Source organism: Stylophora pistillata, chromosome 11 (genome assembly GCF_964205215.1).
Source record: "Stylophora pistillata chromosome 11, jaStyPist1.2, whole genome shotgun sequence".
Taxonomy (NCBI): Eukaryota; Metazoa; Cnidaria; class Anthozoa; order Scleractinia; family Pocilloporidae; genus Stylophora; species Stylophora pistillata.
Window position 1 is genome coordinate 21,529,368 of NC_142529.1, and position 12,876 is coordinate 21,542,243.

The following is a 12,876-nucleotide window of genomic DNA, read 5'->3' on the forward strand; positions in this document are numbered from 1 at the left end:
TCCTTCTCGCCTTCATTTCCATCTTGTTAACATCTGAACACAGATTTTCGGTACTGTAGAAGAATTTTCCCACCCCCCTCCTCATACCGATATTTGACCCCACCTTTGCTTAAGAGATTGCATGATGTTTATTATATATCAATGTTCTCGATGTTGGGTGAAATAAAAGCATCACTTTTGCGGCCAATAATTTATCCCACATTAACATGGCTGGTGTTATTCTTATCTCCCGTCAATCTCGTCAGCGAACAAGCGCGACGTCACACAGAGCTTCGGTACTGTTTTAGTAGTGACACACAGGTTTCGTGATAAAATTGTCTTTGTCAGCACCTAAGGAAATGTATAGAAAACAATATGGAGAATATGCATCCTGATGTAAGGGTGTTAAGGGCTACTGAAGACATGTGGTATTATCTCCTGAATTCAATCTTTTTAGGTGCAAGAGGAGGAAATGCTTGTGGCAGAATTAAGAAAAATTGAAATGCGCAAGAAAGAGAGAGAAAAGAAACAGCAGGATTTACAGAAACTCATCACAGCTGCTGAGAATCAAGCAGACTCATACAGATTGAAGTAAGTGCTCACTATTGCTTGTACTTTTGCTTTGTAAAACGTACTAAATCCTCTTGCTGTTCCTCAGTGTTTGGAAGGTGGCTGAACCTACATTGTACTTTTGGAGTATTTTTTGTTCTTTTTCCTTGGACAACTTTTGTTTTCTCACTAAGCAATGAGAACATTGTTCTTGCTAGAAAATGAAACTTCTAAAGATTTATCAATAATTATGTCACTAAACATACGGCAGAACCTCTCTTTCACTTAGGTTGGCATGAAGTACAGTGGAACTCGTTAAAACCGGATGCCCTTGGGACTGGAGGAAATGTCCGCTTTAGAGGGGTGTCTGGTGTACGTGGTTTATTGAGGTTAAAAATAGAGAAAATGTATGACAGAGATTTAGGGGCTGAAAAAAACCTCCAGTTTTGAGAAGATTCCAGTTTAATGAGGGTCCAGTTTAGAGGGGTTCCACTGTAGTTGGCAATGTGCAGATTTTCAAGGTATAATGGGATTAATTTAACTTCTTGTTATTCTCTTAATTAACAGAAGAGACAAGAAACAAGTTAAAAAGAAGCAAACTAAGAAGAAGGGGGAACAAGGAGACAAACCAGTCAAGGTAAACATATAAATTAAAAGATTTAAACAATTGACTGTTTTTGCAGGGTGTTCCTGTAGAATGTACTATATGTACATGAAATTTTTCAATTTACTTCTTGGCCGTTCAAACCCATCCTCTTTCTCTCTTGGTTCATTATTCTCTGATGAGTATTTTTCTACTTTGTTTATGTGTAATTTGTTTTTGTTTTGATGATCGTTTAAGAGTGCCCTCAATATTTAGTGTGGATTTCTGAAAATACAGCTGTAGTAAGGTAGCTCAATTCAGAGCCTCCCTTTAGCTTTGTTTAGCAGACTGAGGGAGTCAGGGCTTGAAATTGTACCTGTATTGGGCGCATTTCACTTATGCGACTAAAATTTTGTCCATTGGTAGCCATTTTGAGACCGTTTTACAGCCTAGCTTATAAATAAATTATACTTAACAGCCTTGTGTCTTGTTACTGGTTGCTGTAGTTTTATCTGAAAAATCCTGTGAAATTTAAGTTAAATTTTGCATGACTTTTATCGATGATTTCTTGCTGGGAAATGTATTGCACTTTTAGGCGCACTTTTTCAGAAACTACGTTGTGCAACGCCCATGAAATTTTTAGGAAATCTTCGTTTCTAATTTCCGCTTCGGGTACTTTTGCGCCTAAAATTTTCAAACTTAGGACTAAATTTTAGGAATTACTCACAAATTGCAATTGAGAATTTTTTTTGATTTTGAGCCCTGGGGCAGAGGCCCAATTGCAGTAAAAACCTGTTAAAAGCCAGTTAGAGTCTAACTTTGATTATCCAGAACTCAATCTTAGAACATTTATATTGATTCATATTTTCAATTACCAGACCCTTGATTGTCCAGACTATTAAGCCCAGTCCCTACGAGTCTGGATAATTGAGGTTTTACTGTATTCCACACGAACCATTTGTTAATTTTCCTAGGCTGAACCATCAGGAGTCAAGTTTCCAGAGAGTAATCACACATTAAGGTTAGGAGAGTGAAGGTAATTATCACCAACTAATTAGAAATTATAGAATTCACAATCCTTTAACTACCAGAAGTGATTAGGATGTAACTTCTCCCTCAAATATCCATTATCCAGTGGACAGGTAATAAGATTTAATACTCAAATAAACATGTATCAGGTAGAAGTTGTTATCTTCTCGTACAGTAACACCTTATACTTGTAACTAAGTTATAAGGAAATTTACAGCAGGGAAAGGGTAGAATTAACAATCAGAGCTTGGGAATTAAAGGAGCACTCTGATGAAACCACCCTATAATTTGAAAACCCAAAAGATTCAGTTATTTCATTATAATATGAATTTTTAGTGATTAATAAAGCCTTTTCAATAATAATTTTAGTTGAAAGTCAATTCTAGGGCGAGAAATTAAGATTGAAAATTGTTCTGCCATTAATTTTCATAATCACAACCAACTTATCTTCGGTCAGCGGTCACTCTGAATTTGTGATGTAGATTACTCAACACACTTTTAAATTTATACGGAAACCTCATGGAATTTAGTGAAATAGTCTTAGTCTTAGTGTTATAAAAAGCAATATAGACGATCAAAATACTGTTTTTGAAAATTAGCCATGAGCACGGCGTGTCAAATGAGTAATCTCCAAACTCGTGCCAGTCTTCTTGAACCTAGCAAATGATTACGAAAATTAATGGCGGAACGGTTTTCAAATCGTAATTTCTCGCCCTAGAATCGACTTTCAACTAAAATTGTTATTGAAAAGGCCTTATTAATCACTAAAAATTCATATTTTAATCAAATAACTGACTTTTTCGGGTTTTCAAATTATAGGGCGGTTTAATCAGAGTGCTCCTTTAAAGGGTTTAACAAATTCTCCTTGTCAGCTACTAAGGAAATTTATAGAGAATAGTATGGAGAATATGCATACTGATATTAGTGTGTAAAGGGGTAAAGCTGCTGCAACGCGTTGAGGTATATGTGACTGCAGCGGTCTGCCTTCTCTCCTGCTCACTAAAAGTATTTTGTTGTTAACAATGCTCAACTGATAAATTGTAACCAGTTATATAATTTGGTTTTATCAAATGATTTGATAAATTGAATTGGCAACAGTAGAAAATATCTAATGCTGAATGTTTCTAGTGTTGGCCGTTCGTCATTCTATTTGACGGAGGACTAATGCACAAAACTTCAGCCTGAAAGACTCTTCACTGTGGCCAATTGACATTATCAACTCTTCAAATTATCCCATTATAGTGTAGAGAATATATATACTGATATTAGAGTGTAAATGGGTAAAGCAGCTGTAACACGTTGAAATATAAATTATTTGACTGCAGTGCTTTGCTTTCTCTTTTGCTCACTAAAAGTATTTTGATGTTAACAATGCTCAACTGATAAATTTTAACCAGATAATTTGGTTTTATCAATTGATCTAATAAATTGAATTGGCAACAGTAGAAAATTTCAAAAGCTGAATGTTTCTATTGTTGGCTTTTCATCAATCTATTTGATGGAGGACTAATGCATGAAACTTCAGCCTTGAAGACTCTTCACCGTGGCCAATTGACATTATCAACTCAGTCAAATTATGCCATTATATCCCCCTACCCCCCCCCCCTGATGTAGCATCAGAGCTTCATTAGAAACTTACTCCCTTGATATATTTTACGTCCTGTCCCTTTTTTATTTCTTGACAATGCTCGCTAGATGAAGATGCCAGGATCAGTTGGAATGAAGAAAGATAAGGCAGTGGAACAACTCCTGGAAGAGTTGGGAGTTGGTGGGTGAAACAAAAATATTGATTTGTTATTATTTACAAATTTATATTCTCCGCTGCTGAAGTTATCATTTGCAGTGATTCGTAAAATTTGATTTCAATCATTTTTCTCATTATTTAGGGACAAATGTATCTTTTTGCTATTATTTAATTTGAAAAGGAAACAACCATCATGTGAAAACTGATGTTTCTTTTTTTTTTGGGGGGGGGGGGGGTTTGGGGGATTTCTCCAATTGCATAGTTCAACTGCATTCATTCGAGTTTATTTGCCACCTTGGCCAAGCTAATGAGCTAAAAACTGCAAAGATTTTAAAAACGGAATCCTAGATCAGCCATCATTGTCAAATTATATATTTAGAACAATGGGTGATACTCAATTTGAAACAAATTGCCTTATTGTTTCTTGTTCTGGTTGGGTAGATTCAGCAGCATTACTGATGTTTCTCAAATTTATTATGAATTTTATTCTTTATCAGATTAGCCATCAGTCGCCAAATTATTTAGAAAGATGGGTGATATTCAATTTGAAACAAATTGTCTTTAGTTATTGTTTCTTGTTCTGGTTGGGCAGCTTAAGCAGCGTTACTAATGTTTCACAGATTTAATTGGAATTTTATTCTTTGTCAGATCTTATGCCAATGCCAACTGAACACATCAGCCACCAATTTAATGAACTGAGGTAAACCGCGAACACGAAGTTCTATTATCTTTTTGCTACAATTAACATTTGGAGTCATTTACTTTGCTGATATTCTGAAATTTATCCTGATCTTCAAAAAGCCGCCTTACAGGACTTTCTGAAGATGGCCCCCTTGGACTGATATTAATTGCAGTGCAGTCAATTTTTAGCGATGAAAGACTTGTAATTCTCAGTGCTCGACATAAGCGGTAGCCAAATAGCCACAGACTCGTAGAAATTTAGTTTTGGATAGTGGTTTTCAATTGCCACTGGCCAGTCTGGTTAGTAAACAAACTGAAAGTGTTGTAGCATCTAATTTGTCACTAGGCACTTGGCTAGTAAGTTAAAAAGTTAGTGTCGCGCCCTGATTCTTATGATAAACTGTACATTGTTTTATTATGATTCATGATCATTAGTATTTATTGAGTTTTTATCTGAACAGGAATGAGATGATTCTGCTGTATGATTTGAAGCAAGCAGCTGGGAACTGTGAATTTGAAATCCAATCTTTGAAGTAAGTGTTAACTCTAATGACGTTTGGAGCCATAGCCTTCGTCAGAGCGAATGACGAAGGACTGACGCTCGAAACGTCAGCTTTACCGACTCTTCACAACGACCAACTGACGTCATCAACCGCCATTGACGCAGCGCCATAGTGTCTTTAGAAACCAGTACCCCTTTAACTATACTGAGCTTGTTAAATGAACATTTCTACACGAATCGTCCTCATTGAAGTAAACATTTATACCCGAAAAACACTTTTGAAACAGAGCGGGATTGCATTTCCTAGGTGAAATTCTATCTAGCTATAATTAAGTGATCCACTTTAGATTCAGTGGATTAAATACCTGTACAGTGTACATCTCAGTTGAAGAAAAATGTGCAAGGACTTCTTGTGCACGGCGTAAACCACTTGTACTGGTCTTACTTAAGCTCATTTCAAATTTAATTTCATAAATGTAAACTGTGCAGAAAAAATCCTTTCAAACTTTCCTTTTTATGTTGTCAGAACATGTCATTTTAACTGCCCATTCTTTTATGATAGACATCGCCTGGAAGCATTGGGAAAAGACATATCTACCATAAACGGTATTTTGGAAATTGTCTTACATGCAGTTGTTTGCACTTGTTCTTGATTATAATGTTGCTATTGCTGTCATCTATTGCTTTATCCTGCATTGTTTTTAAAAGAGATCGTATCTTATAAGTAACACGGTTTTTATTGTGAACTTTTATTTTTGTTAGTTCCTGTGGAAGCCGTCACTGCTGTTCCCAAAGTGGTTGGTATTCCTTTCCGAGATCTCGTTTACTTTTCTGTGACAAACATGTGAAATATTCTTCAACCATCAGCACAAAATATGCTTTTATTTCCAGTTTATCATATCAACCTTATTTGATGATGTAAAGTACAATACGTTGAGATATCTTATGAGTTGAGTTGCCTTTGTCCAAGCGCCGTTAGGGTAAGGAAAAATACGAGGAATGAGAAAAATGTGTATTAAATGTTAAACCATCGAATAAGGGATATATTATTCCACTATTATTTAACCTTTTAATATTTTAGCATCTTCTTACTGTCTTATCAGAGCATCGTTTCGATCGTATAATACTTTTTTCCCTTTTTTTCAGCAAATTACAGCTGCTTCCTCCACACCTCTAATAGATGCCGTCACTCCTTCACCGGGAACTCCCAACGCTGTGAGTATGGATTACGAAATATGTTGCCGCAAATTTCGGACAAGCAGGGCCTCAAATTTCACCCTGTTTCCTCTTTTTCTCCGGCTTCAATTGTGGATGAACCGATGGATTCGCAGCCGGTTGAGACGTTCAATTAGTAAAACGGAGCGAAATATTAAACTGCATGATAGTCGTGGTGGAGTAAAATAAGCGCGGGAGTTTGGGTCGGGTCGAGTCTCATTAGGGCGACATGACTTGGATTTCGTGCGTCACGACTTAAAAATGTCGAACGACATGACTCTAATTTTGGGCAACATGACCTCAAGTCAGATGACTTTCGGGCGACTTGGCTGGTGACCGTTTTAATATCTACTCGTTTGTAGCTCTTGTTCAATGTCGGAAGAGGAAGAAACTGCAGTTGCTCCATCGAACTTGCATGTAGCAGAATAATTATTAAAATATTTTTAGTAAGTTCAATTTAATTTGCTGCATCTCTGGTTCTCCAAACAGAGAAAAAGAAGAACAGCAGCGGCGTTTTTGGACCAAAATCCGTTGAAGAAAAACAAAAGACTTTAGGAGCAAAAACACTGCGAAGACCTTTCAGTTTTTGTCAGTTACGGGATACACGTAGGAACATCATCAACATTAGATTTGCATCACGCATTTAGCTTGTAAATAAAAAGGAAGAGGTGAACAAACTCCTTTCGAGTGAAATCTTTTCTCTGCAGTCTTTCCTGAGTCATATTTCTATTGCCATGTACATACATACATAGGTTAATTGACCACTCCCCACAAGGCTTTTCAGAGCCAACACCCACCCATTCCTAAGGTTGAGATCGGACGTCAGCGTTATCAGGCGCCTCTGGCAGCCGCTTCAGTCCATGTGACGATCTCACCTTCCCGCCCATCCCACCCTAGGGGAGGACATCCACCACACAGTAATCTCGTGTGTGGAAAAATTAACGTACAAGATTAATTTTAAGAAACTGGGTAGACGTTCAGTAAGAGTACTCTAGTTGTTCTAATAGTCGTTCGCAACTGTACAACTTTTTCCCTGCAATTTTACGGGAGGATGGCACCCGCGATGAATTTATTCGGATCCAATCTTTTCTGGACGTAAGAACACTCAAGGTTTTTCTTCGCATGATGTATATTTTCTTCTCCTAACCCAACAATTCAAGCTCAACTTGTAAATGCAAATCTACACTTTAGCGAATTAAATCCGTATTTAACCTATCCAGCCATGCCCATCCATTCTTTCTGTTGTTTGATGAGAACATATTGAAGCTATCAAAGCGATATGTTACAGTTCATTTTATTAGCAGTAGGCTGGTTGTGAAATTATGGTGCAAATTAAGTTTCTTAAAAGGTGTTAAGGCTTTTCTTTTGAGGAAACCCTTCCTATCTGTTGAATTAAACTGATGAATTCTCCTCGGTCTGTCGACACAGAATCCTCTTCGCCCTCTTAATGACTGCCGTCCGAAGCTCTCGGACACGCCAACAGTAAAAAAATGGGTTGATGGCCGAATTCATAAATGCCATTGTATCAGTGAAGCTCCATGCAATTGTCCAGTGGCTTATGTAGAGAGTTAAAATTGTCATAGCAACAAAAAGTGGTATGTAACGGACGACTATCACAATAAAATACCTAAGAGTATTTTTGGTGCTCTTCGATTTTTGTCCCATGTGTTCCCAGTAGGTGATCTCGGGTTGAGTGCGAATTTCTAACCGATGGCGACGAATGATTAGATAAATCCTTATGCAAGAAACTATAGAAAGTAACAAATAGAGAAAGAGGAAACTAGGTTTGGTTAGGTCGGTCATACGTACTATATATACTGAAGAGATATAGAGCGGTTGTACTGCAAATCCAATCAGAAGATCTGATGTAGCCAGGTTGTAGAGGAACATGATAGACGGCGATCGAAGGGAAGGTGTATACACTATGGCAGCTAGTACCAGGGAGTTAATAAATATGGATACAAAGATGAATGGAAGATTTAGAACGCAGTTTGTCGGATTATGATCATATCAGGGCGCTTATACTCATTTTCGTGAAGGTAATTTGTGATCGTTTTGTTTCCCATCTTCTCTGTTAATTGTCAAAATTCAGCGGAAATTCAGCCCGTCGGACGATCTGTATGTGTTGGTTACCACGAAAGAATACCACAGTCTTTACATTTAGTGGAGCGTGGAGATCAATTTATAATGATCTCCATTATTCAGAAGCTTGCTTTTTGTTGTTGTTGTTGACATTTACATTTCTCCCTCAGATTGCATTCTTTGTACGATGAAAATCTTTGGAAATGAAGTTGTTACTACGCGAATTTAGATCTTACACTTTCACGTAGGGGAAACAGAAATGAACAGTGCTTTGTGTAGCTAGCTTCGAGCGGATATTCGTTAGTCACGGAATAGAAATCAAACAAAGCGCGCTAACAAATTTAATAGAAAGTCATTGAAAGTTTCTTAGTGTCTTCGTGTTAAAAACGGAAGAGTTACATAAGTAAAAAAGATTAGAGTTCGTATCCGTAAACGTGACAAAGATGGTAATAAGTTGCTGCCTCGCGTACTTGATTCAATATTGACACAACCTAATACAGAACGGAGAGATAAAAAGAGAACTTGGACAGTTACGGACACTTAGCAAACACATTTGACTCAAAGGGAAAACTAACTTTACAAACGACTAGAATTAGAACTTTCCAGAAGGGCCCTAAGAGGGACAGCAAAATTGAAAAGATAGTGATCGCAATTGTTTTGACATGCACAATATATTTTAAGATAGTTGTCCAGAACAAAGAGAGTGATGCAAAACAATAGGGAGAGGAAACAGCAAATTGAGAAGATAGCAAACATTGTTAAAACTCTTTTACGACTCGCCGGCAACGGAGCTGTTTCTTTCCAACAATACGTTTTGATAAACTTTCGAATGACTCATTTTACGATTAATTTAAGTTCATTGTTCTGTAAAGAGAACGACATAGGCGAATGGAGACATCAATTCCAAAGTGTCTATCCGCTCTCCATCAACCGAGCTGTTCATGTAAATTGGCCACCGTAAAGAGTTTTAGAAGCTGACGTTTCGACCGTTAAACCTTCTCCAGAGCGAAGGACGAAGAGCTAACGACGACTGAGAGCTAACGCTCTGACGAAGGGCTAACGCTCAAAAAATCAGTTGTAGAAACTATTTACAGTGGCCAATTTACAGTCAACACAGTTGATAAAAATTAAGTATCCTCCCAGTTTGGGTGCTCGCATCGGGTTCTGGGTACAAAAGACAAAAGAAATAATGCTCAGCTTTAGAATAGATATATTTCATCTTCTTGAAGTAATTACCATTAACTTTCTGCTGGTAAAGTTAGTCAATTCAGTTTGTAGACGGTTTTGAGTTTTACTTTACTAGAGTTAGAGGAGATGAGAACCCAAGAACCATGGGTCCACTCAGTTACCCATGGGAAATCTTTTCTCTGCAGTCTTTCCTGAGTCATATTTCTATTGCCATGTACATACATACATAGGTTAATTGACCACTCCCCACAGGGCTTTTCAGAGCCAACACCCACCCATCCCTGAGGTTGAAATCGGACGTCAACGTTATCAGGCGCCTCTGGCAGCCGCTTCAGTCCATGTAACGATCTCACCTTCCCGCCCATCCCACCCGAGGGGAGGACATCCACCACACAGTAATCTCGTGTGTGGAAAAATTAACGTACAAGATTAACTTTAAGAAACTGGGTAGACGTTCAGTAAGAGTACTATAGTTGTTCTAATAGTCGTTCGCAACTGTACAACTTTTTCCCTGCAATTTTACGGGAGGATGGCACCCGCGATGAATTTATTCGGATCCAATCTTTTCTGGACGTAAGAACACTCAAGGTTTTTCTTCGCATGATGTATATTTTCTTCTCCTAACCCAACAATTCAAGCTCAACTTGTAAATGCAAATCTACACTTTAGCGAATTAAATCCGTATTTAACCTATCCAGCTATGCCGATCCATTCTTTCTGTTGTTTGATGAGAACATATTGAAGCTATCAAAGCGATATGTTACCGTTCATTTTATTAACAGTAGGCTGGTTGTGAAATTATGGTGCAAATTAAGTTTCTTAAAAGGTGTTAAGACTTTTCTTTTGAGGAAACCCTTCCTATCTGTTGTATTAAACTGATGAATTCTCCTCAGTCTGTCGATACAGAATTTTCTTCGCCATCTTAATGACTGCTGTCCGAAGCTCTCAGACACGCCAACAGCATAAAAATGGGTTGATGGCCGAATTCATAAATGCCATTGTATCAGTGAAGCTCCATGCAATTGTCCAGTGGCTTATGTAGAGAGTTAAAATTGTCATAGCAAAAAAAAGTGGTATGTAACGGACGACTATCACAAAAAATAGACATAAAAGTATTTTTGGCGCTTTTCGATTTTTGGTCCCATGTTGTGTACCCTTTGGTGATCTCGGGTAAAATTCCCTACGGGAATAAGTTGAGTGCGAATTCCTAACCGATGACGACGAATGATTAGATAAATCCTTGTTTAAGAAACTATAGAAAGTAACATATAGACAAACAGGAAACTAGCTTAGCTCATAAGAGATATAGAGCGGTTGTACTACAAATCCGATCGGAAGATCTGATGTAGCCAGGTTGTAGAGGAACATGATAGACGGCGATCGAAGGGAAGCTGTATTCACTATGGCAGCTAGTACCAGGGAGTTACTAAATATGGATACAAAGATGAATGGAAGATTAAGAACGCAGTTTGTGATTATGATCATATCAGGGCGCATACACTCATTTTCGTGAAGGTAATTTGTGATCGTTTTGTTTCCCATCTCCTCTGTTAATTGTCAAAATTCAGCGGAAATACAGTCCGTCGGACGATCTGTATGTGTTGGTTACCACGAAAGAATACCACAGTCTTTACATTTGGAACGTGAAAATAAATTTATAATGATATCCATTATTCAGAAGCTTGTTTTTTGTTGTTGTTGTTTACATTTAAATTTCTCCCGCAGATTGCATTCTTTGTTCAATGTCACGATTAAAATCTTGGGAAATGAAGTTGTTACCACAGCTTCTAACTGGCAAGTCACACTTTTTTTTGATCTGGCGCTGTGTAACTCAACAGGTCACTATCTAGCACATTTGTATCCGATTTGTATTTTAATCTGTCGAAGATTAGATGAATTCTCAAGTCCTCAACGCCTTAAATTAAAAGCTCTTTGCGTGTTACAACTAGCGTGAACTGACTTTTCATATTCGGTTTTTTTTTTCAGATGAAAAAAGAGGAAAAAAATTAGACACGAAAAAAATTGACCAGGAAATAGTATATTGTGAAGTAATAAGTTGCTGACGCGCGTACTTGATTCAACATTGACACTACTTGAGAGATAAAAAGAGAACTTGGACAGTTACGGACACTAGCAAATAAGTGAGGTAGCAAACACATTTGACTCGAAGTCAAAGCTAACTTTACAAACGACTAGAATTACAACTTTCCATAAGGGCCCTGACAGGGTTAGCAAAATTGAAAAGATACTGATCGCAATCGTTTTGACATGCACAATATATTTTAAGATAGTTGTCCAAAACAAAAAGATTGATACAAAACAATAGGGAGAGGAAACAGCAAATTGAGAAGATAGCTAACATTGTTAAAACTCTTTTTACAACTCGCCGGCAAGACAGCTGTTTCTTTCTAACTATACGTTTTGGTAAGCTTTTGAATGACTCATCAGAGTTTCCGATTCATTTAAGATGATTGGTCTGTAAAAAGGACTACATAGTCGAATGGAGACATCAATTCCGAAGTTTCCATCTGCTCTCCATCAACCGAGCTGTTCATGTAAATTGGCCACTCTAATGAGTTTCAGCTGACGTTTCGACCGTTAAACCTTCTCCAGAGCGAAGGACGAAGAGCTAACGACGAATGAGAGCTAACGCTCTGACGAAGGGCTAACGCTCAAAAAATCAGTTGTAGAAACTATTTATAGTGGCCAATTTACAGTCAACACAGTTGATAAAAATTAAGTAGCCTCCCAGTTTGGGTGCTCGCATCGGGTTCTGAGTACAAAAGACAAAAGAAATCATGCTCAGCTTTAGAATAGAAATATCTCATCTTCTTGTAGTAATTACCATTAACTTTCTGCAGGTAAACTTACAATTCAGTTTGTAGACGGTTTGGAGTTTTACCTTACTGGAGTTAGAAGAGATGACAACCCAAGAACCGTGGGTCCACTCAATTACCCATGAGGTGGTTTTAGCAAATATTTTGATTTCAAGACATTTTGCATTCGACATTTCGCCATTTCTCTCCATACATGCATCCCTCGCACGCAAAGGGGCTCTTGCTAGCATCCTGGCTTGAGCAGCACGCGTGAGTTGCGTAGATCTCCCAACGCGCAGGATTCACCGATCGTGTCGCAGTACAATGCCAATAGAGCCTGTGTGCAACCTAACTGCATCTTTTGCGTCAGTGCAAAGCACTTGTGTCTTCTCGTGTCAGAGACATCGATTTTTTTTAAGGGGGATGGGATAAAAAGACGATTTTCAGCCTGAACTTCCTCAACGATACACAAGGAGAGTGCTTACGCCAATAACCAACTGAGGCCACT

General features: G+C 37.9%; 1 protein-coding gene, 1 long non-coding RNA gene and 1 pseudogene across 3 annotated transcripts in view; 1 reads left to right on the forward strand and 2 right to left on the reverse strand.

Annotated features, from left to right (window-relative positions):
* Positions 1–6,979, forward strand: part of LOC111319321 (DNA methyltransferase 1-associated protein 1-like) — a 15,918-nt pseudogene extending 8,939 nt beyond the window's left edge. Inside the window, exons 9-18 of the transcript XR_015993561.1 lie at positions 437–570; positions 1,096–1,165; positions 2,086–2,131; positions 3,813–3,908; positions 4,533–4,584; positions 5,027–5,098; positions 5,630–5,673; positions 5,830–5,864; positions 6,214–6,282; positions 6,772–6,979. The product of XR_015993561.1 is annotated as a DNA methyltransferase 1-associated protein 1-like (transcript). The remainder of the gene's footprint in view (positions 1–436; positions 571–1,095; positions 1,166–2,085; positions 2,132–3,812; positions 3,909–4,532; positions 4,585–5,026; positions 5,099–5,629; positions 5,674–5,829; positions 5,865–6,213; positions 6,283–6,771) is intronic.
* Positions 1–12,876, reverse strand: part of LOC148720557 (uncharacterized) — a 486,858-nt gene that overhangs the window by 360,135 nt on the left and 113,847 nt on the right. The gene's annotated exons all lie outside the window — the stretch shown is intronic.
* On the reverse strand, positions 7,561–12,638 carry LOC148720577 (uncharacterized). Its single transcript, XM_088739074.1, has 3 exons — positions 12,455–12,638; positions 10,842–12,325; positions 7,561–8,294 (listed from the first exon to the last, which is right to left on the reverse strand). The coding sequence occupies exons 2-3, from the start codon at positions 11,092–11,094 to the stop codon at positions 7,675–7,677; spliced, it is 873 nt and encodes a 290-aa protein (XP_088595200.1). The 5' UTR covers positions 11,095–12,325; positions 12,455–12,638; the 3' UTR covers positions 7,561–7,674.

Bases quoted from the DNA above. Each gene is read 5' to 3' on its own strand.
- LOC148720577 (XM_088739074.1), bottom strand. From the start codon at position 11,094: ATGGGAAACAAAACGATCACAAATTACCTTCACGAAAATGAGTGTATG. The intron at 8,295-10,841 runs GCTAGTTTCCTG...TATAAGCGCCCT, and splicing joins CTATATCTCTTATGAGCTAA to GATATGATCATAATCCGACA.